This window comes from Colossoma macropomum, unplaced genomic scaffold (genome assembly GCF_904425465.1).
Source record: "Colossoma macropomum unplaced genomic scaffold, Colossoma_macropomum, whole genome shotgun sequence".
Classification (NCBI taxonomy): domain Eukaryota; kingdom Metazoa; phylum Chordata; class Actinopteri; order Characiformes; family Serrasalmidae; genus Colossoma; species Colossoma macropomum.
Window position 1 is genome coordinate 15,496,250 of NW_023494787.1, and position 24,624 is coordinate 15,520,873.

A 24,624-nucleotide genomic window follows, 5' to 3' on the forward strand; every position below is an offset into this window, starting at 1 on the left:
TGGAAGGATGAACAGAAAAAGTCTTCTCACTTTTGCACAGTAATGCATATAATACATACAGGACTTGGTATTATCATACATGAGCTTTTACATAATACATATGAAACATTGTTATTACGTACAGCTACACACCTGAAAAAGTTGGCTGTTCAATTGTTCTTTAATAAAGACAATGGTTCTACATAAAACCAAGAACACTTAAAAAAAACATTTGTATGCTTAAAGTGTTCACTGCATCATGTAATGGTTCTTTAGATTGATGGAGAATGTGTTGTACATGGTTCTGTATAGAACCTTTTCAAAAATGGTTCTATCCAGCACCAAAAAGAGTTCTGCTGTTGTTGCAAGCTTGACATGATAACAATTGAGGAACCCTTTTTGGTGCTTTAGAACCATAAACAACACTTTCTCCATTGATCTGAAGAACAGTTACACCATACAACAAACACTTTAGGCATGCAGATGTTTTTTTGAATGTTCATGCTTCTATGTAGAACCACTGTCTTTATTAAAGAACGCTTGAAGAACCATCTTGTTTAAATGTGTGTTTATATGTGGTAACAATACGTTCCATAAGAAGAACCATTTCACCACACAAAGAACCCATTAAACATGCAAATGGTTCTTTGAGTCTTCATGATTCTATATAGAACCATTGTCATTACTAAAGAACCCTTGAAGAACCATTTTATTTAGACTGTACTTACACATATGATGACTTATACACCGATCAGGCATAACATTATGATCACCTCCTTGTTTTTACGCTCATTGTCCATTTTATCAGCTCCACTTACTATATAGGTGCGTGTTTACAATTACAGACTGTAGTCTACAAGGTGGACTGACAAGGTGTCTAATAGAGTGGACAGTGAGTGGACACAGTGTTTAAAAACTGCTGTGTCTGATCCACTCAGACCACCGCAACACCACTAATACACCACCACCACATCAGTGTTACTGCAGTGCTGAGAATGATCCACCACCCAAACAGTACCTGCTCTGTGAGGGTCCATGGGGGTCCTGACCACTGAAGAACAGGGTAAAAGGGGGCTAACAAAGTATGCAGAGAAACAGATGGACTACAGTCTGTAATTGTAGAACTACAAAGTGCACCTATATAGTAAGTGGAGCTGATAAAATGGACAATGAGTGCAGAAACAAGGAGGTGGTCATAATGTTATGCCTGATTGGTGTATATGGGATATATAAATGACCCCATGTCCTGACAGTGCACAATAACAAGGCTGTGTGTATTGGTCGGGGGAGTTGGAGTGCTTTCCGTCTGTTGGTGCTACAGCTTGGCTAATTTGTTCAGCGGTTTGCTCACTGTGTCTCGGGTTGGCAGGGGGTGAGTGCTTTCCTTTATTATCCTAATCGCTGTGAAACGACTGAAACGGACATTAGCTGGGGTCTGGCGTTTAGGGAAGGGAGGAGGGAGCAGGACACACAGTGGGCATCCCTCTGGTTTGTGCGTGTGTGTATTGTGTGCATGTGCGAGACAGTGATCCATTATTTTCAGGTTACACGGGTTTATAGTTTTTCATTGTAATATTAATCACTGGCGTTGTCCATTGATCTTACACAAGCGCTGTATTCTCCGCTCATTGGGCTTATGTGCTGACATGTTGATGTAGCACATGTTCTTCTTCAGAATTGAATTTGTGGAAAGACCCCTTAGGCGCTGTCTCGGTAATGATCGCGGAGACGGTATCTCATAACTTACCTTCGTCTGCAGGTTGAATATTGTACAAGGTCAAACTGTGCTTTCTTTAATTATTCATCAGGAATTTGACTTCTCCTTCTCTGCTGATCTTGCCTTCCTTACGTTATATTTCTTCATGTCAGTAAAGCGGTTTACTCCTCCTTTTTTTGTCTCTCACATCTTTTCTCTGAGTCTCTTTATAGTGTGTGGTCCCAGCTGGTGCTTGTGCCTCCCTCTGACGCTCTCTCTTGTTCTTTCTGTCTCTTTTAGTTCAGCGAAACCACACACACACACACACACACTTCACTTGCCCATGTCCAGCTGCTTGTTTGTGTTTGTGAGGGAGGGAGAGAGGGAGGGAGAGAGGGAGGGAGGGAGGAGGGGAAGGAGGAAGGGAAGGAAGGTGAAGAGTGAATTAATAAAGGAGAGAGATAGAGGGAGGCATAGGGCTGTGTAGGCCGTGCAAGAGTGGGGAGAGAAAGAGAGGTAGCTGGTGAACAGACAGACAGCTAGGAAGTTTTGAGAGAGAGGGATGGAGAGGAAAAGAAAAAGAAAGAAAGAATTCAGAGAGTGAGAGAGGGAAAAGGGAGAAGGAAAGATAGCAGGTGAGGAGAGAGGCAGGGAGGGAGATCTGAGATGAGGGAAATGCAGAGAGTGAGCGAAAAAGAGGAAGGAGGAAAATAGAAAATAGAGAGTGAGAGACAAAGAAAGAAAGAAGGAGGGAGGGAAAAATTGAATACCCAAAGAGAGATAGCAGGTGAAGAGAGGCAGGGAGGTAAATCTGAGAGAAAGAGGGAGAGAAAATACAGAGAGTACAAGAGAGGGAGTGAAAGAGCGAAAGCGCAAGTGAGAGAGAGAAAGAGAGAATGGAGGTAAAGAGGGAAATATGAGAGAGAGAAAAAGAGGGAGAGAACACAGTGAGAGACAGGCAAATAGAAAGAATACAAAGAATGAGAGAAACGGAGCAGAATAGAGAGAATACAGAAAGAGATATCAGGTGAAGAGAGAAGCAGAGAGGTAAATCTGAGAGAGAAAGAGGGAGAGAGAGAGTACAGAGAATGAGAGAAAGCAAGAGAGAAAGAGTGAGCAGAATAGAGAGAGAATACAGGAAGAGAAACAGATAGCAAATAAGAAGAGAGGCAGGGAGGGAAATCAAAGAGAAAGTTTGAGCGAGAGAAGAGGGAGTGAGAGAAAGAGAGAGGGAAAGAGGGAGCAGAATAGAGAGAGAGTACAGAAAGAGGGAATGAGAGATGCAGGGAAGGTCATCTGAGAGAGAGAGTGAGGGAGAGAGAATACAGAGAGGGAGAGAGAGGAAGTGAAAGAAGGAGAGACAGAAAGAGAAAGGGAGCAGATCAAAGAGAATGCAAGAATAGAGAAAGAGATAGCAAGTGAGGAGAGAGGCAGGGAGAAAGATCTGAAAGAGAGAGAATTTGAGTGAGAGAGGAGAGCAAGAGAGGGAAAGAGGAAGAGAAAACAGAAAGATAGAGAAAGAAGGTGAGCAAGGGAGCATGCAAATAGGAGGAAGAGAGAAAGAGATTGAGTGAGAGCGAGAGAGTGTTAGAGAGAGCTGGTGAGAAAGAGAAAGCGAGAGAGTGTTAGCCAGTGAGAGGAAGCGAAAGAGCGAGAGGGGGGGAGTGGAGAGTGAGAGAGAGAGAGAGAGAGAGAGAGAGAGGGAGCGAGTGGGAGGTGCTGCATCAGCTTCAGTGCAGGCGGGACGCTGCAGCCGCTCCAGCAGCAGCAGCCTGAGCCGAGGGATCTATTGTTCCTAGTGTTTTTTTCCTCCTTTCCCCCCCACTCAGACCCCATTCTGCTTCACTGGCCCAGGCACACAGAGCGAGAGAGAGAGAGAGAGAGGACAGGAGAGCAGAGGAGGAGTGGACAGTGCTTGGTGGATTACTCTTTGCTGGAGGAAACCTCGTGCGCGTGTTAGGGAGTGAGAGAGAGGGGGCGAGTGAGGGACAATAGCAGGCTGTTTCTGCTCGTTTCGCTCCGGCTCTCCGGCTGAGTGTGCGTGTGCTGCTGCGCTTTGGACTCTATTGGACCAAACCTTCACTGTGTGGATCTAAGCGGCCGTGCTGAAGCCATGAGGCTGCCGGCCGGCGGGGCTGCAGGACCACGGCCAGCTGCCCGGCTGCTCAGGGCCGCTCTGCTGTTCGTGGGGCTGTGGGACGTGCAGATGCAGACACTGACCAACATCAATAAACCCACCTACATCTGGCAGACAGGTATGGCTTTTCACTTTCCCTGGATAAAGTCCAGTCGGAGTCTGTCCACTCTGTGGTCAGTGAGTTTGCCCTGCTAGTCATAAAGGAGGGCACACTGACAGATGAAAGGGTTGGTTTGATTTGTATGGATGAAGATTACACTGATTTTATTCGTCAGAACTGTTATTTCGCTTTGCTTCCTTTGCTTATCCAGGGATCTCTTTGACTTGAATAAAAGCACTTGTTTGCTAAATTGAATGGGAAAATATTTCTTACAGTTACGGTAACATTTAAATTTACAGCATCTTGCTATGTGACCAGAGTGATCGTTGTGTGGGTGTTACCTCATTAGGGGTTCTGCTGTGGGAGGGGTCAGGCTAATTAACTTATTGGACATAGCATTTACTGGCATAGGCAATTAAAGAGAAGTGTCTTACTGTACAGGCTTGAGAACTACAAGTATAAGTGAGTATGATGGGTTCATTTTAAAAGGTGTTGGATGAATTGGATGAATGCTTGTAGAAGTAGGTGAAAAGCCTCTAGACTTGCAAGCTGATGTACTCCGGATAAATGAAATGCATTTCCATAAGAAACTTGATCCTGAATGAGTGTGTTATCATAATACTGCTGTCAAGGATATCAGCCCAGTAAGAATAAATAATTGAAGAGCTGTGTAGAAAGCATCACCTCTCTATGATGCTGTGGGAGATGTGGACTATGAGGATAGTCCAATGCATCTGGATGGGCAACTAAAACAACAAAAAAGGTGGATATAATTCTAAATTTCTTGATGTACAGTAAGTTTCTTGAGTGACACTGAGGCTTTCTTTAATATGGAAAATACTGCAGGTCTTTTTTTCTGCACATGGACAGATGCAGATGGGAGACAACGCCGTCTGTTTTGGGTGGTGCCTTCCTCTCCCCCATGCCTCCCTTTCTTTCCCTCTCTCCCTCCCTCCCTCCCTTCTTCTCTCCCTACATCACTCTTTCTGCAGTCGATTTGAGATAACCTCTCATCCTCAGGGGGGCAGTCACTTACTCAGGCATGGGACAGGCCTGGGGAGTGCTAGAGGGTGCGAGACTGATTTGGATGCACTGGGGTGGGAAACTGGCCAGAATGAACTGGGGTGGCTCCTCTGATCAACCTGGGCGATCGATGGGTCATTTGCCTGCTGTCTCAGCGAGGAATGGGTGGAGAAACTGCAGATCAATGGTCTGGAAGCAATGGGACCTCTGGTGTCCAGCATGAGGAGATCAATGCACAGCTTTATGGCTGGACAGGACTGAGATGCTGCAGGATCAATGGAGGATCCGCTCAGATCCATGGCCTGACCCAGATGGGGTTGGATCAATGCAGAGAAAGGTCCATTGCAAGCCTTCTGGACCTGGCTTATAACTGATCAATGAGTCAATCTGATAGATTCCACAACTTGTTATAAAATAACTTAAGAGCTAGTTGGATAGAACACATTTTGTTCCATTAGAGTGTCAATCCCGCTGTTAACTGTGCGACACACTGTTGTCTATACAAGAGCTAATTTAGGGGGGGACAAGCTAGAACAAAGGCAAAAATAAAAAAGCAAACTTCAGACTACAAATATGTCTTTTCTCCTCAGCTACATTTGGACTAAGGAGAAAATTTTATGAATGATTTGAAAACTGTCACTTTAATTTTATTGCTGTTTTTTCATGTACAATTTACAACTGTTTTCAAACATTAAACATGCCCTACCTGCTAATTTTCTGCTGGTTTCAGGGGGTTTCATCTTTAGTGTAATGTGATGTGCGCATGAGTGAGTGATTCATCATTATTTCCCCACACAGCTGTTTTCATTGCTGAAAACAGCAGCTGGAAAAGCCAAAGCACTGTGCCATGATACAACTCTCTGTCTCCTTCTGTGTCTGTTTCTCTTAGCTCTTTAGAGGAGTTCATCCGAGTGCAGGAGATTACGCAGAGAGAGAGAGAGAGCGAACAGATTGGCCGGAGCAAGATAACCTACATACAACACAACCCTTATTTTGTTCACACATAAACACATATGGACTCCCATTCATATGGTTTGGGACATGCAACATCACGTATAAGCAGTGCTAAGCAGAACAATATCATGCTGAGCACTTTTGTTAAAACGGACCCATCCAAGCTCGCCCACAAATACATTCTTTGCAGTAACTGTGTTGCAAGGTTGGACAAGCTTTGCAGAATGTTGGGAAAAATCTCTTTTGAACTAATGAATTGCAGTGCAGAACCCAGTTTGGGTAAAAAGAAATTTTGAATACATTATGCATTTAAAGTGATATTTATTTTGTAGGGGTATGACATTCTTAGAGCAGTTTTTGTGCAGATTTTTGTTGTGCAATCAAGCTAATGCTAGTATTGGCATAGCTAGCTAGTGGTGCCAGTTCAGCCCTCATAAAGGCCCAATCCCATTTCTTATTTTTACCCCTGCCCCTAGTTTTTGAGTGTCACCTTGTCCCTTCATACTGAGTTACAAGGGGTAGTGGTTGAAACATTCCCCTATGAAATGGGACAACTCTTAAATAAAAAAGAATATTATTAACAGGCTACTAGTGGTGCTCTGTAGATGACCCTGCCAATCTGCAGTGGTAGGAGAGGAGGGTAAAGTTCAGCAACCTCACTGCTGGTCTTTAGGTAAATTTAGGGAATTGCATGCCTTCAAAGGCAATTTATTATCACCCACCCCTAATTCTTCAGTGATATGAAGATGAAGTCAGCTATTCTCCAGCTTCTTGTTCAAATTCTTCCATTCCACCTTAAATGGCCATTTAAGGTGAAATGGGACATAGTATACTAGCAGCGATTTTTATGCTTTTTATGACAAAAGGGACCATAATATACTGAAATGACATTTAACTAAGATAATACAATGGTTATCGTTATTTTTTGACAAAGAAAATTCTCACATTTGTGGGTTTCTTTGGTCGTTTGTGCAGCCATCTTGTTGGTTTTTCTTTTTTTCTTTTTACGCTCCATTTGGAGTGTGTCTCTGAAAAACCTCTGTTTGTAGGGCTATGCAGTCCCAAACACTTCACCCTACCCCTATTATCTCAGCAAAAATCAGGAGGGTAAGGGCTAAGTGGTAGGGGCAGGGGTGAAGTGGGATTGGGCCAAAGTAACTCGAACAGTGGCCCGATTGTTTTGAGTAACTATGTTCATGGTGCAGTCTGAGGTAGATGGCTGTAAGTTCACGTACAGAGCATAATTTTCTCCTTTCCAAAATAACTGTCCCTGCATTGGACGTGACCTTCACTGGTCAGTTTTTGCGTTCCAGTGGTTTGATTGGAGAAAATGAAGCAGTTTAAACTTAATAAGAAATGGTAACATATGAAAATGCTTAGACTACAGGACATTTTTCCTGGACAACCAATATCCAGGACAATCCAGAACAATCCTGGATGGGTGGCAAACTAACCTTAGCATGGTGGCAAATTTTATGACATTGACGTTTCCAACTTAGTTTTGCAGGCTACACCGACATAGGGCAGCTAAGTAGCGTTGCTTTTTTGAACATTTTAATGAACCACATCTGGGGACAGAGCCTAGCAAGGTGTGTGGGGGTTGCCTATGGGGACTCATTTGGGACCAAATCAGGTTTTTGATGAAGGCACAATAAATTGTGTACCTTTGACAAATAAGCTTGCCTGCATGCTGCAGCAGAGGCTGCTGTATACAGCTGTACTGAGGAGCGATATGAGTAGCTGGGGGAGAATTCCCCTGTTTCCCTCTGGAGGCAGCTCGATGTATGAGTGTGAAGAGGGGGTGAGGGGTGTATTGCAGCGTGCTGCTTCATCTCTGAGAAGCACTTGAGATGCTTTGATCCAGAAAATTCTTTTATCTAAATTAGCTGAGGCCAGTTATTGTCAAATGCCTAGTATATGAGTTCAGTATGTCAGAGAAGCAGATGGAGAAAATAGTAAAATGTAAAATGAAGTTGTTTGTAAAATGTTCAGATCTGAACATGATTGTTTTTTAATGTTATGTGCAGTGCTGCTGGGGAACCAATGTAATTTTGTCTATTTTTGATGACATTACTAAGCATGTCTACATTTTTGAGTTTTCTCCACATTACAGTAGACATCAGCTTGCACCATGGGCCCATACATTGTTTTAACTGAGTTATTTAGTGAAAAAACGGTCATCTTGTCATCTTGAAATCTGACATTTGTTGTCTATTTGTATAGATAACTGTGTCAGAAATCACATAAGCAAGTGTATTCAAGACTACTTGACAGCTCAGTGTGGTTTGAACCAAGTGTATGATGATTTAGGCAAGTAGTTTGTAATGCTAATTGGCGGGGTATAAGCTTCCATTGTTTGTTAGCTCCTTTAGCCTAGTAGCTCCAGTACAAAACTAAAGACCACTAAAGAATGTTTGGATGTAATACACTGACTACATTCGGGGTAAAGGGAAAAATCTAGCAAATTTAAGTGTTTTGCCAAACTGTTAGTCTACTGCAGGAATTATTTAAGCCTATGTTATGTTCAATAGGTAGGTTGGGTTGTTGTTGTCTCAAGTCTATGTTGGGTACAAATGTAACCTGCACTCTTGGCTGACAGCACTGATGTGCTTTCATGTGGTCCATATTTTACACCATGTGAAAACACTAGGTGCCCTACATTGTGTGAACACTGCATGATGAATGGACCAATAGAAATGTTCTATAATCAATAGAACTATAATTAAATTAGCATTAGGGATGTCAAGCAATTAAAATAATGGAAAAAGAAGCTCTCATTGGGGTCAAATTTGAGCAAAGATAAATCTGATTAATCACAATTAACTACACAAAATGTGATTAATCATGACTAATCACATTTGTCTTTGCTCACATTTGACCCTAAAGAGAGATTTTTCTCCATTTAAAAAGCAGAGTGTTTTATTATAGCGATATAAGTGGAGAAAATAGGCTATATCAGAATGTACTGCATGTTACAACTCCTTCATGATTGTAGCCTTTGGCTCTTATACCGCTACATTATGCCTTGTTTTGAAGGGAACTGGAGCTTTCCACTTAGTTAGTTTGCTGCTCAGTGATTTTAGTTTTAATGTGAGCTCTGTCCAGTGCAGTTGGCCGAAGACGTCCTCTCGTTATTGAGGTTACTGATATTACCTGCTCACTCACTGCATTAGTGGTGTGTTTGACTCGTAGATAACACATCAGCCTTGGTTTATTTTGGTGATAAAGAAGTTCACATCTTGGCCGTAGCTGGAAATATCTGGTTGTAGGAAGAGAGCTGTCAATGTACTGCCTTTTAAAAGCTGTATTTGAAATACAGGGCTACAGTCACACAGTCAGTCGAAGCAACATACAGCGAGGGAGCAGCTGAGCTTCAACCTGGAATTATGGATTGTCTAAAGGGTCAAATCTTGAAAATGTGTGAACAGCAATAAAAAAAGTAGCATTAGTAAGTTGACACCACAATTTAACATACATTACACATTGCGTTTTTTTTCCCATTGCAGAAAAACAAGGTTCTGTTACAGTGGCTTGGGGTCGTCCTTGTGTCCATGGTGGCTGAAATTTTTACACATGCACACTACAAAACACAACGAGCTGATCTTAATCGACAGGGCTGGACCCCCTCTTCACTCTGCATTGTATTCAGTGATGAGTTCAGTCACCTTCCCCCATCTGCCCTACCCATCCTTCCCTTTCCTTCTTACTGTGCTAGTGTGCTGGCCCCGTTCTCTAATGTCCACTGATGCTCATAAAGGACACTCTCTCCTTTTCTGTCGTCTCCTCCTCTCTTATCCTTTGTTCCTCCTTTTAACCTCCTCCCCCCCTCCCCTTCAGACTTTTTTTTTGTCAGTCTGACCTTTGACTCTTTAGTGTGAAGGGTCTCTGGGGGTCGTGAGGAAGGTGTAGAAGCAGGTGGGGGTTAGCGCCAGCGTTAGTGGGCCATGGATCAAGTGCTTAATTCAAACATTTCCACTCGGCCAAGCTTCAGTGGCACAGTGGCCAGCAGAGACTACAACAAACAACAAACGCCGCTCCGCACTGCTGTGCGGCCGTGAAGACGACAGACGCAGATTGCAGTCAGCCCAGCCTGCAGAAAACAGCCAGGATTGGAGGAAAATGAGAGAGGAGCATATGGATGAACTCAAAGCACAGCTGAGCTTTTTCTGTGGGGTAATTATGCCCAGCCTCCAGGTTGGATTGTATGGTGGAGGCAGAAAGAAAGAGAGAGAGAGAGAGAGAGAGAGACAGGACTAATGTAGAAGGATGAAATTAGTTGTGTTTTCCTCTGGATTCATCATGTGCCAAATTGGCGCTGATAGTTTAGCTGTTTGACTCTCCAGCTGTTCCCAGCAGTGCAGTGTACAAGAGCCATTCGTCGAAGGTGGAAGCAACTCATATGAACACTTCTCAGTGCTCACTGCTTTCTCATCTCTCTCTCTCTTTCTCTCTCTCTCTCTCTCTCTCACTCACTCCTTGTCTCTCTCTGGCTTCTTGTCTCTCTTTCTCTATCTCTCTTTTTTTCCCTCTCCTCCTCCCCCTTTTTTCTCCCTCTGTTTCTCTCACTCTCTTTACTTCTTTCTCTTTCTCTCGCTCTTTCTCCTTCTCTCTTTCTCTGTCCCTTTCACTGTCACTCTTTCCCTCACACTCCCTCACTCTCTCTCTGTCTCTCTTGCTCTTTGTCTCTTAGTCTTTCTCTCACTTCTTGTCTCACTTTCTTTCTCTGTCTCTTCCCCCTCTCCTCCTCTTCCTATTTCTGCCTCTTTGTCTCTCCTCTCTCTTTCTTTCCCAGTCTCCACCTCCTCTCCTTTTTCTCTCTTTCTATTTCTCCCTCTCTTTTTCTCACTGTTTCTTCTTTCTCTCACTCTTTCTCCTCCTCTCTTTCTCTGTCACTCTCTTTGTCTGTCCTTCTCAGTCACTCTCCCTCTTTGTCTCACTCTTTTGCACCTCTCTTTCTCAATCTCTCCCTCTCCTCCTCTCTCCCTCCCTCTTTCTCTCTAGTTTTCTCTTTTTCTCTTTCTTTCTAATCTCTCTCTGTCTCTCTCTGTCTCTCTCTCTCTCTCTCTCTCTCACTCTCTCTCTCTCTATGTCTGTCTATCTGTCTCTCTACCCATCTGCTCTCTCTGCCCTTCAATTCTGCATCTGCCTGCTCTATTCATTGTCCTCCACTTCTCCTGAAGAGTGAGGGAACGTCCCTGATCGGTATTCAGGGTAGCCAAAAGGATGACAAAAGATGGACTGACAGTGTGATTTGTTCCGCCTGCCCTCTCTTCTCCGTTTCCCTTTTCTCTTATACTCACACTCACACTTCTGTATGCATGCCTCATTAGGTTGCTTATAATGGACTGTTATTGGAGTGTGTGTGTGCGTGAGTGTGTGTGAGTGTGTGTGTGTGTGTGTGTGAGTGTTGGATGTGAATGAGCTGTTTTAATTATCTGGGAGTTCCTTGTTCTTTAGAATCATGTACTTTTGTATGCCTGGTTTCTCTCTGCCTAGAGGGCCAACCCATCACTGGGCTGCTCTCTGAGTGTTTAGCCAGTGTTCATTAGCACACTGATATCAGCAAATAGCTCTTTATTCTGTGATAAGGCAGTTTTAAAATAAGATTCTATTAGAGAAATGTTTTAACGTTTCAAAATGTTTGACGGTGTAGATCAGGGATCATCAGTCTCATCCACAAAGGGCCAGTGTGGCTGCCCAGTTTTCATTGCAACCAAACACAACACATAAAACGGATTAGTTATTTGAAGACTGAGACCTACTGATTAAACGAGTGAATGAAAACCTGCAGCCATGCCGGCTGTTTGTGGATAAGATTGGTGACTGCTGATATAAATGAACAAAGTTGACAAATTGTTTGTTGATACTTTAAATGTTTTTGACAGGAAAATAGTGCAATTACTCATTAATTTGGTGTTATGTGACAGAATTTATCTCATGACTCCGCTACAGTGAATAACCTACACTCCTGGGCAAAAAGCCCAAAAGATAATGTTTTTTACTGATGGTTTTTGCTGGTCAGAGTCCAGATTCAAACCCCATAGAGAATCTTTGGTCTCACATTAACCCTGGTTTGGTGTTAATGTTTTTGTTGGACCCACCACATTATTGTATTTTTTAAATCAATACAGTCATAACAATTTATGTAAAAATATCAGATGTTAAAATATCACAAGTGGCCAGTGTAGGGTCCTCCTTTAGCAGCTGTAGCCAGTCAGCAGCCTGTCTATGTTGTCCCACCCTCTCACACACACACATGTACAAGCACAAACTAGCTCGGCAGTGTTTTTCAGCTGTTTGAAGTTGTCAGTGTTAAGTGGAAAAATACTGACTTTCTGTGAAAGGTTGCCTGCCAATTTAAACTTTAAGATTTATAGAAATGAAAGTGAAAAGGTATCACATATTAAGTTACTTTATCTATTTGTTTAATGATTTGATTTTAAGACCGATTAAAGTTAAAGTTTTTTGCCAAGGAGTGTAGAGTGGGACATTCCCATAAATTTGGGCTTAAAAGGGGATCTCCTTGCATCATTTGATTAATTTTCCGAAATCGTTGGAGAAGATTAAGTGTGGTAATTATACATACACAGCATCTTTGTCATTACAAATCAATTTAATGGAAATGGGCTGCCAGCAAAGTATTGAAAAAATATTTTAACTCATTTTTATTGAATTACCTGCAAAATGTGTATAAAGTATAAATGGAAGCAAACTTAAAGATATTCTCTACACACATGACACATTTCCACATCAGATGCCCATCAGACATAGGTAACTTGAACGTAGTGGCACTGTTATAAGTGTGTGACGGGTGAGGAAATTAACCTCGGAGTTGACCTCTGAGTGCTCTGTCTAACTCCTGTGAGCTGGGTAGGAACTTGGTGCACTAACCCAATGACACCAGTAACCAGATTAGAGTGCAGAAAGCCTGCCAACGCCCCTGATCCCCTCCTCTTCCTCTTCCTCTTGCTCACGTTCCTGCAGTAGGCTTAGCTGTTCAGAAACGTGCAGGGGGGGATTTCACTAATGCCTCTAAACTGCTTTAAACCAACACCTGAAAAATCCTGAGGGAGCCCATGCTGTGGCCCCAGACAGCAGGCCTAAAGACAAGTGGGTGCCCTAACAATGGGGAATGGCCTAACACAGAGCAGACAAGCAAACACTAGGCATGCACTTTGTGCTTATTTGAAGATGGTGCCGATGGTATAGAAGAGTGTCTCTCTCTCTCTCTCTCTCTCTTTCTTTCTTTCTCACACACATGATCTTTCTTTCTCTTTCTTTTACACTCACACCTTGCTTGTCTCTGAGGGGCTGAGAGGTGCAGTGCCATGCTTTATTGGATCCTGAGATGTATGAAGAGTTATAAATAGCAGGTAGGCTGCAGCATGCAGCAGCTGAGCTCTGCTGCCAAATCCTCTCTGCAGCTGCTAATGGGAGACAGTGGAGTGGAGGAGCTGCCAGAATCAAGTGCATAAGAAATAGGCGTGAAAAAAAAAACGGCTAGTTGGGGTGTTTTGTGTGTGTGTGTGGGATTTATTTATTTATTTATTTATTTATTTATTTATACAGGACTGTTCTGTGCCTAGAAAACATATCAGAAGAGCTTACCATCATATTGCTCACAATGAGCCACCTGCAGCAGCTTTTAGCACAGACAGCACACAATCAGCAAGCCAGCACAAATTGAATAACACCCTGGAGCCGGGAAATGCATCTGTAAACTGCCGGAATAATATTTTCACGCTTAACGTTAAAAAAATAACATTCTCACAATTTCCCTGCAGTATTTAAACAAGCATTATTCTTAAATTATTCACACAAGTCAAAAATATGTGACCATAGAGACATGTACATTTATGGCATTTTGACGTGTTCTTATCCAGATTGAATCATGTTAGACTGGCATGCAAACTAAAGTTAGGTGTCTTGCCCAAGGACTCTCATTAGTATAGAATGGGGTGCTTGCCTGTACAGGGAATCCTACTCCAGACTTTCCACTACACTATACCAACTACAGTTAAACATGCAGAAGGGCACATCTGTAATAATGGAAGAGAGATACAGTACTGTGAAAAAGTCGATGACCACCCTTTATTTATATAATTCCAGTCAAACTGAGTATTCATTTTTGAGGGAAATAAGAAGAAATTGTTCAACAGAAACTTACAGAAGCCTCAACAACTAAACATAATACATTTTTTTTCAGTATTTATTGTGATTTTATTACAGCTCCCATTCTTTTCAGAGACTTGCTTTCAGTTTTTCAAAGAAAGCTGCAGGAAATCTTCAAAGTTCAGTTGCAGACGCTGGTTGGTTTTTCTGCTTCTCATGATCCAAGTAATCTAAATAATCTATGGTGCCTGCAAGTAATCCCAAACACATTATTTAGACTCATCAGTCAGTAAAATCTTACTCCACATCTCAGTTGTACAGTTTTGCTGTTCTAGTACACACTTTTCTTTCATTTTGAGAAAAAAAGTTCATTTTCTCAGATAGCTACACATCCTTTTAGACCCGTAGTGTTGAATTATCTTCTCACAGTGGAGGGTGGACAGAAACACCTGTGGATTTTTTCAGTTGTGAATCAAGAATGGAGCTTGATTTTCTTCTCTCTTTCATAGATGAAAGCTTTTGTTTGTAGACTGTTTATCTGATGGTGACATTTGGTGGCCTACCAGGTCTTGCACAGTTGTCACGAGTCCCATTTTTCTACATCTGTTAATACGTTTTATTTTTAAACGTCTGTTTTTTCCACTTATTTTCCTTTTACCTTCTCCTTCCTAATGCAAGTGGGTCTTATCAAATCCCATCAGAAATCTCATAAAAATGAATAACTTTTACTTAATAGCTGCTCTGACTGCAAATGAAATAAATGAAGGGTGATCTTTTGCACAGTACTGCACACTCCTATTGAAGCTGATGGTAAGAGCCCATTACAAATGAAAGAAAACTGCACACTCAGGCTTCATGTGCTTAATTGAAATACCCACCACTGCAATCAATGGGCCATATCTGGCCATATATTACAGCAGCTATGGTGCCTGCTTATCTTCTCAGGTCACGAGATATTCTGCACCAGTAGAATAAGCATTGAGCTCTGCATGGGGAGACGAAGTGAGTTGTAAGCAGGAATCCCCCAGCCTTCTTAATCACTGTCTTGCTAATTAGCTAACAGTGATCTGCCACCTTTCTTCTTAGGCCCTGACACCCTGAGTCAAGCAGCGAGGCCTGGAGTAGTGCTGGACCCATCTGAGGTGTCTGAAAAGATTAACCTTTACCCGGCCATATGTGTGTTTGTGTCCTGTCGGCTAACACCTTGTGAAAGTTTGTTCAAAGACGATTATGCTTTGCTTTGTTACATGCTAGTCTTTGTATTTACCTCCATTAATACATAGAAAACTTTGTTAGCGTAATAAAAATGTGGTTTTAACTTAGAAATGTTAGTTAAAAGAGTTAATTGAACTTCAAATAGTAAGTTAACAGAACAAAAAATATTTTTTTATGCCCTGTTGACTTTATTTGAAGATCATCTAACTCAAAATTTTAAGCCCAGTAACTTACTTTCTTTTAAGTTATTTTTTTTACAGCGTATCCTCAAGTTACCTGTGGAAATTCAATAAAATGCAAGTGAAGCGTTTTAATAGAATAAAAGCAGAAGTTGGGTGGCTCTGTACTTGCATGTAAATGTCAGAGTATATGTAGAGGGAGAAGAGATTATCAACCAGACATAGTCTGGATATCAGTGTGAAGAAGTGTGAAGAGCAGCACGAGGAATTTTTGCATCACTTTAAGTGGGACTGCAACTTTGTTTTTCACATTTTTTTTCACAGCACATCTTCTCATTTTGTAGTATAGATGTACCGCATGACCAGGCAATGCTTGCTGCACCCAACAGCTCAGACATGTAAACAGTCCCACCATGAATTCTCATCTTTGGCATTTACGTCAGCTGTACAAATACCAGAATCATCATCTGTTGGAGATCAGGGGGATCTTTACTCAGGATTAGCCACACCAGTTCGTGGAACACATTGAGTGGAAGGTAATCTCTCTTTAGATTGTGAGGGTCTCGTGAAGGGGCTTTAAAAGTCTGATAATACAGTGCAACCTTAACCCTTAAACGTCAAGAGCTATTGCTTTCGATTCGTTAAACTATTCATTTACACATACATACTGTATGTGCAGTAATGTTATTTCATCAGGCCTCTTTGAAATAAATAATTTTCACACAATGAAAGGCATGTGTAGTGGGGAGGAGGGAATTTTATCTATGTCATTTGTCATAGCCTGGTCTGCTGGGTGTGCTTCAAGTGAGTTACAGTAGTCAGTCAATTTATCATACTTATGATGAGTGGTCAGCCATTGTTCCCAATGAATCAGCGTTCAGATCAACCCTCACTTTCCCACATTGCATGGTCCCAATGCCACCTCCTCTGTTAGATTGTGTTTTCCATTCAATAGTGAAGAAGTTCATGAAAGTGCAAAACAAGAATCAACATCAACAACAACATCTTTTTACTTCGATAGACATGCATTCAAGAGTTCTCATGAATTTATGGAGAGATTACATGAAATTTGGCATACACTGATTGAATACATATCACTGCTGTGAGAAGAAGACTTTTTATCTCCATTTTTGTTGTTTTTCAGGTTTTGACATAATTTGAATGTACCTATTACCCTTTACATTGTAAATTGCATGAAGAATGGGCCAAAAGAAATGACACAAAATGGCTTGGAAAAAGTCTGGTTCCATTGACTTACATTAAAAGTAAGGTAGGTTTTTTCCTTTTCCTGTAAAGTTACTGTTTTGGAGAGACAAGGTTTTCCGACAACAGCGATATATTACATATCTCTATTTGCATGGGTGTATAGATGTATGATTTTACATTGTGTGTGTGTGTATATATATATATATAATGTTACTCTTTCTTTTATACGTTATTTTATTATTCAACATTATCTCCACATTACATTTTCTATTAGTAGCTTCGGCAACAATTGTTCACTACAATTCATGCCAATGAAGTTATTTGAATTTGAAATGTGAATTTGAATACAGTCTGTAATGGTTATGAGAGCAGAGAAACCTGGCCTGTCAGACAAATGTGGTGTAAAATTGGAGAGAAAGGAGCGTTGTTGATTTGTGATGGCTCATGTCTGTGAGAATTTCATGGAAATCCACTAAAGCTCTGTTCCTTTGCGCAGCAGCATGCATGCCAACATATTCTGCACACAAAACACAGGGCTGTCACTGTCTTAGAGCACCAGCTACACTGACACACGAACACCGAGTTTACCGTGGAGGAGGAGAGGAAGAACTGACAGGTGTGTGTGTGTGTGTGTGTGTGTGTGTGGGAGAGAGAGAGAAAGAAAGAGAGAGACAGATAAACAGACAGATAGACGCAGAGAAAGACAGAATAGAGAGAGAAGATGGAGAGAATGAGAGAAAGAGAGAGAGAGGGAATGGAGAAAAAGAGAGTGAGAGAGATAAGACAGAAAATAGATAGATAGATAGATAGATAGATAGATAGATAGATAGATAGATAGATAGAAAAAGAAAGATAAATGACAGAGAGGGTGGGAGAGAGAAAGACACAAAAGAGAAAATTGAGAGAAAGGTAGATGGAGAGGGAATAGAGAAACAGAGATAGTGAGTGTGGGATAATAGAGGGAGACGACAGAAAAAAGATAAAAAGATAAAGTGAAAGATAAATAGAGAGAGAGAGAGAGAATTGATGTAGAGAGAGATAGAAAGAGAGAGAAAAGATAAGAGGTAAAGATAGATAGAGAGGGAATAGAGAAACAGAGAGAATTGAGGTAGAGAGAGATAGAAAGGGAGAAAAAAGATAAGAGCTAAAAAGAGAAAGAAAGAGAAATAGATATAATATATATATATATATATATGTATATATATATATAGAGAGAGAGAGAGAGAGACAGACAGAGAGAGAGAGAATTGAGGTAGAGAGATAGAAAGGGAAAGAGAGAGAGAGAATTGAGGTAGAGAGAGAGAGAGACTGTTTGTATTAATCTAAATGGCTTGGCTTACACTAAGTCGCGGTCATTACCGATATGGGGCTGCTGCATGGATTATAGATTAGAGTTTATTCATAAAACTTTATTTAGAAAGCCATAAGAGGATTGCAAGGTTATAACCTATTGCACTGTACTGTCCATTGTATGGAAGTTGTAACGTGAACACTGGTTTACTTTTTCAATTTTTGAAGTGACATGAAAAGGACTGAGCTGGTATTACATACTCCATGCAGCAGTCCATAATTCATATAGCATTTTAAATGATGTACAAGACATCATGACAGTGCTGTGGATCTATATTACACGTGGCCTTAGAGGCAGAATAAAATTCTTATATGTGTATCACATAACCACAAAATTAATTTACAGTACACTTCATTTTTTTTCTCTCTCTCTATAATCTAACTTGCTTTGGTTTTGACATGCTTTGCAGTAAAGGGCCCAGAGAGAACAGCGAGGGTCCATATGACAATGATCCTGAGTGAACATGACCCTCATTTCCCTCATCAGCAGTTTGCTCTCACCACTGAGTCAGAGAGTGTCCTAATCCAACATGGCGTTCCTTCATGGCCAATCCTTTAGCCTTGAGTTTCAGTTCCTCGTCATTAAAACACTTCTCCATCACTCTCTTCCCTCTGTCTCATTTATCGCTTCTTTTTTCTTCGCTCTGTGCTGTGAACACCCACCTTTCCGGGCCATTTCCTCAGCAATCGCTCATTTCCTGTGCAGCGTGCTCGGCTGGACGTTCATACCATCATCGCCCTGCAGATGTTGTCTCTAAAAGCTGTCAGACCAGCGCTGATCTGAAAGCAGTTTGTGGATGTTATGTTAATACTGAGATGATAGACCGGTAATAGACTGGCCAGTGACCGAACTGAGTAGAGGCCGAGAAGGGTCAGAGACAAATTTAATTCTCTGACCCTGCATTATTAATCGAGTACTTCGGGAATGTGCTAGACGCTTTTTTTTATTCTTCCCCCAATTGTCTCCCCAATTTAGTCGTATCCAATTCCACCCATTAGTTAGGACTCCCCCGGTCACATGATACTACCAGCGATAAGAGGGTGAAGGCTAGGGCAGGCTTCCTCCAAGACCTGTGAAGCACCACTGCATCTTTCCGAACTGCCGCTCATGCAACATCATTAGACAGCTAAACGCACTCTGAGGAAACGCCAACTGGCAGATCTGTTACGTCAGCTAACAGACGCCTGCACTGACTAGCATCGCGCTGAGTGATGGAGGGAGAGGCGGGGGCATCCCGGCCATGGATGGCTGTAGCATCACCAGGGATCAACTCTCGATCTCCTGATGGTAGGGCCAACGCTTATACTAGACACTTTTAAAGTAGATAGTGTGCTCACACTAGGAAATGCAGGAGTGTCCTGGAATTTACTGTTAATACTCAAACAATGTTGTAGAGCTTCCAACAAATATGATTTATTGAACATTACCTCAGTCTGCTGTATGTAGCGGAAGGGGATTAGCTTTCAGACGAAGCTGGAGTTTGAGATCAAACTTTTAAATGTGAGTTAGATGTCTTTGTCATTCAACAACTGTATTTCCATGCAAAGTTATTACAGTTGAAATATGCACCTAACAGTGATTCAGTGAGTCAGTGACTCGGACATTAAAGTGGGACAACCAGCCATTAGACTCAATTTCCAGCCTTATATGTGTGACTTTGCCTGTCAGTTTTGCTACAGCTTTAAAAATAACCTTTTTATCATAGAAAAGTCTTTAGTCTGAGGGACAAAACGGTTGGCTAGTATGTAGTTTGGATAATAAATCCTGTAGGACAGTAGCTAATTTAGCTGAAGTTGCCGGCTAATCTAGCTGGAGTTTTAGCAAGTCACATTCTTTCAAAATGCATTAATTTTTTCTGGATTTGCTAACATGCTAGCTTGCATACTTGCTATACAAACTGCAGAACAGCCAACCATTTAAAGTTAATTTACTTCTTTCCTTCAAACACCACATTTACTGTGTTTAGCACTTTGGTGAACGTATTTCTGTAATGACCTCTTATTTGAAGTTTTGGACTTGAATCCCAGTAACTCAAGATTTGACTCGGACCTGAACCCCAGTGACTTGAGACTTGACTCGTACTTAAGCCCCAGTGACTTGAGACTCGATTTGGACTTAAACCCCAGTGACTCGAGACTCGACTCAGACTTAAGCCCCAGTGACTTTAAACTCGTCTTGGACTTGAACCTCTGTGACTCAAGACTCAACTCGGACTTAAACCCCATTGACTCAAGACTTGACCTGGACTTGACCCCCCATGACTCGAGACTTGATTCAGACTCGTGTACAGTACTCGACACACAGACTTTATGTACATTTGCGTACATGTCTGCCATCTAAAGATTTCAAAATGTAGCAGTAACTGGGCATTATGCTAGAGCTAAATCTGTCTAAGGTTAGGTAACTTCTAATTTACAGGTGATTCAATAACATGATACAATTTGTAATTTATCATTTCCATTTAGTGCCTGACATTAGTGTTTAATTTTCTATACTACTTGATGATACTGCATTGGAAAAACGTGGCACTAGATAGTGTGTACTGCACAAATATAGTGCACAGCACACATTTGGCATGTTATATTGATGATGATGCTCCATTCCTCACTAAAGAGTGGCGTCCCTGTTGCCATGCTGGTATGAATAAACTATGTAAGGATCTCTTTGGAGTCATTTTAAGAGACAAAAACAGAACAAAACAGTCCAATCAGAACAGGCTTTGTCAGGTTTGTAGGACATCAGCGAAAAATGGTCAGCATAGATTACTAGTACTCTGGAAGTATGACTTCATGGCCTTTATTAACCCCTTAAATGGCCAGGGCCCACCAGCAGGCCCAAAATCTTATTATACACTTCTGTTACCTGAGAATAGCTCAGCCAGTTTGCATTGAAGTCCCTGTAGTTACTAATAAGCCTTAGTATGTAATAAGCCTGAGATTTTAGAGGGTTAATACAAACTTAAATATAATCAAATGCTATAATACTGAGATATATGTGGAAAATATTGTGATACTGACTTGTATAAGTCTAGCCCAGATCTACCACTTAATAGAAGGCTGCATTGTGGTGTGTCGTGTCTCTGAGTGTGTTAATGGGTTTGTAGACATGCTCGTCAGTGACACGGCCTCTCAGCAGTGGCCTCAGTAATGAAATGCACAGCGTGTTAGCCATGAGTGAGGTCAACCACACGCCTGTCTGTCACACTGATCCAGCTAGCCATCCCCTCTTGGCAATTCGCACATGAGTAAAATTATACGGCCTGCCTCATCGTTTACAGCGGGTGCTGTTAAATGAAATGTCACTGTGCAACATACCCTTGCGCTCAAATAGCTGTAATTTGTTAGCCACTTGAAGGGCTAATAGTACGTAAACATGACAGAGGGAATTGTTTGGTGTTTCTCTCTTGTATTGTCAGCTAAAGGGCAGCGGGGTGCCACCTTGAATTCCTGTTCTGTGAGTGAATGGCCTGTGGTCATTACTCTGCACTACGAGGAAAAGCCTGAGAGGGAAGCAGTTTTTTCCCTGTTCATTGTGAATTTTATTGCATTGATTTCATCATTTACTTATAGCCAAATATGGAGACAGACTGCTGGAAGCAGGATTTATGTGATCAGCGATGCATGCACTTTGCCGTGTTCAATAATTGCTACATTGTTTTGCGAGTGTTCGTCCGTGTGGGGGTGTGTGTGGGTAGTAGTCATAGAGTGTGTAGTTCCTTAAAGGGCCCATGTCCTACATTTTTCTTCCACGTATGCCATTGTGTGGCTTCATATATTAATAAAAAGTCATATTATTATTGTGTCTTTAAGACTGATATATTTAAATAACCTGTTTTCTGATTGGCTGCTCTGTTTTCTGCCTCAGTCAAAAAGCAGTCCAGACTGAAACACTCCTTATAACTTTAACATGGGTGGGGCTAAACTGTTGTAGGCTGAATAGGTGGATATATGGAAATGCATCTGTTTTCATGACATTTCATTCAGAATGGGTCATTTGTGCAGGTTTTGGAATATGGACTGTGGGCAGTGAATGGCAGGTTTTGAAACTTTCACAATGTTTACATACTACACCAAACTCTCTCACTTCAAAGAAGAAAAAAAAAAGAAAGAAAAATATTATTCCATGATATGGGGCCTTTAAAGGCAGCACACAAAGCTGGGAATCCCGAGGCTCCTCCCAAAGTATGTGTGTGTGTGTGTGTGTGTGTGTGTGTGTGTGTTCTTTTGGTTTGTTTGTACCCCAGCAGTCAGAGACAGTGTTGGCTTTCTGACAGCCATAGAAATGATAACGGGGGAGAGACAGACAGACAGACAGAGAGAGAGAGAGGGAGAGAGTTAGAGAGAGAGAAATACAGGAGGATGAAGAACAGGGAGAGATGGAAAAACAGAGGGGAGGGAGAGAAAGAGATAGACAGAGAGAATGGGTTAGAGCCATGGAGAGAGAAATAGAGAGAGAAATAGAGAGAGAAAGAGGGACAAGCAAGGAGAGAGAATGATAGCTTGATAGATAAGAAAGATAAGATTAGAAGGAGTAGGAGAGGGAGAAAGAAATACAAAAAGAGAAAAAACGGGGAGAGGAGAGAGAGACGGAGGGGGGCACTGAAAAGTGGGAGAGACAGATGGACATTTAAAGACAAGAATGGATTAGAGAGACGGAGAGAGTGATGGAGAGTGAGAGAGACAGAAAGAGAGGTGAGAGACAAAGGGAGAGGTACAATGAGATAGATAGATAGATAGATAGATAGATAGATAGATAGATAGATAGAAGAAGAGCAATTGAAAAATACACAGAGAGAAGAGTGAAAGAGGGAGAGAGAATTAGAAAAAGGGTAAGTGAGAAATGAATTGGATAGCTAGCTAGTTAGAGAGAGAGAGAGACAGTAAAAGAGAACGTGATAAGGCAGTAAGCACTACAGTCTTTTTCAGTCTGTAAGAGACACACGTTCAAAAATTGATGGTGTTTTTGTAAAGGAGGCATTAGAGGCTTCGCTGTTGAGCAGTTTGAGGCAGTTTCTTTGATTGCTGTTTGAGTTGCTCTTTCAGTACATCTTTACAGAGGAAAGAAGAGAGTAAAAGGAGAAGCTTGTTATTTTACGCAGGAGCTGGTCAGATTGAGGCAGAGAAGGAGAGTAGTAGAAATTGCTCACTAAATACTTATCATGTGCGGTTGTAGGAGAGAGGGAGGGAGAGTGTGAGTAATGAAGTCTGGGCTGCTCTCATTACTGCGGGACACAATAACACACCCCTCTCCTCGCCTTGGGTTCTCTCCACGCCAGCGCCCGCAATTCCGAGTGTCCTTCATCTTAATGGAGCACCATCGACAGCCGGAGAAAAATGAACTTCGCATGCCCACAAATGACACACACACACTCCATCATGGCTCTCCGCGCCGGCCGCAGCTCGCACGAAACATCAATGCAGAGAGGAATGAGGGAGAAACCCAATCAGACAAGCAGTGGCTACCAAAAGCCCATTCAAATCAAACATAATCACGGCAAATGTGGAACAAACCGCACAGGAGCAATTAGCCTGCCACATCTCTCCATTCTCTTCCTCGGCCGTACGCCTGTAAAGAGATTCTCCTTTGAAGAGCACGGCCTCATTAACACAGTGAAATAAGCAACAGCATGAAGAAAAAACAGAGGGAAAGGGGGGAGAGCACAGGGGAGCTACTGCTCTCTGTCAGCTTCCTAACGCAAATTCTAGATTGCCATAGAGAAGGGCCAAAACGGTTCTTTGGAGATGCTAGAGAAGAGTCAACTTTGGTTCCCTGAAGGAAAAGGTTCTTTAGGAAACCAAAAGTGTTTTTTCTCTATGATCACATCAAAAAAACATTTTTATCTGTATTTTTATGCTTCTGTCAAAATGTAAAAATTTTGACTTATCTCAAAATAATGACTTATTGTCTTGAAAGAATGTTGAACTAAAGGCATTAAAAAATATGACTTATTATCCCAAAAGGAATAATAACTTAAAAATTACTTTTACATTTAATGTCTCCTTATTTTAACATAGTATGTAAAAACTTTGAGAAAATAACTCATTCTTTCAAGATACTATGTCAGAATGTTGAGAAAATAAGTCATATATTCAATTATGATACAATAAGTCAATATTTTAAGATATTTTGAGAAGTAAAAAAAACCAAAACATTATTTTGAAATGCTACACCAGTATTTTAAACATTGCTGCCAGAAACCGAGAAGAAGAAAAATAAACGTGTTTTTTTTCTCTTCTAATTGGCAGAAATGAGATTCTAAGATTTTTGGCATCTTTAGGGCTACACCATATACTGTTTGTTAATCATTACTGCAATATTGACTTTTGCAATACTCATTTTGTGGGTGTTTTTATTTAAAACAGGCAACTCATGTAACCCAATAAAGTAATAATTTTGGACGAAAATAATACAGAGCAGCTTTTAGCCTTGTTACATCTGTTTAATCTTTTTAAAGCAAACTGTAAAGACTATATGTAGCATTTTAATTGCAATATGGTATGTTGTTCATATTGCGCAGCTCTGAGAGACTTTTAAAGTCTATTTGAATGTGTATGTGTGTGTATGCGTGTGTGTTTGTGTTGGGTGAATATGATTTGTGTATGAAGGGGTTAGAGGCTCTTTTGATCTCTCACCTGCTGCCTGCTTTTCTGAATTCTGCTGATAGTGTCACCC

At 41.4% G+C, this 24,624-nt stretch overlaps 1 protein-coding gene across 1 annotated transcript in view; it reads left to right on the forward strand.

Moving 5' to 3' along the window:
- The first annotated feature begins 3,491 nt into the window (after nt 1-3,491).
- The window catches only part of thsd7aa (thrombospondin, type I, domain containing 7Aa), a 168,932-nt gene continuing 147,799 nt past the window's right edge, over nt 3,492-24,624 (forward strand). The window contains exon 1 of the mRNA XM_036566242.1: nt 3,492-3,930. Coding sequence (XP_036422135.1) covers nt 3,789-3,930 — 142 coding nt within the window. The 5' untranslated portion in view covers nt 3,492-3,788. The remainder of the gene's footprint in view (nt 3,931-24,624) is intronic.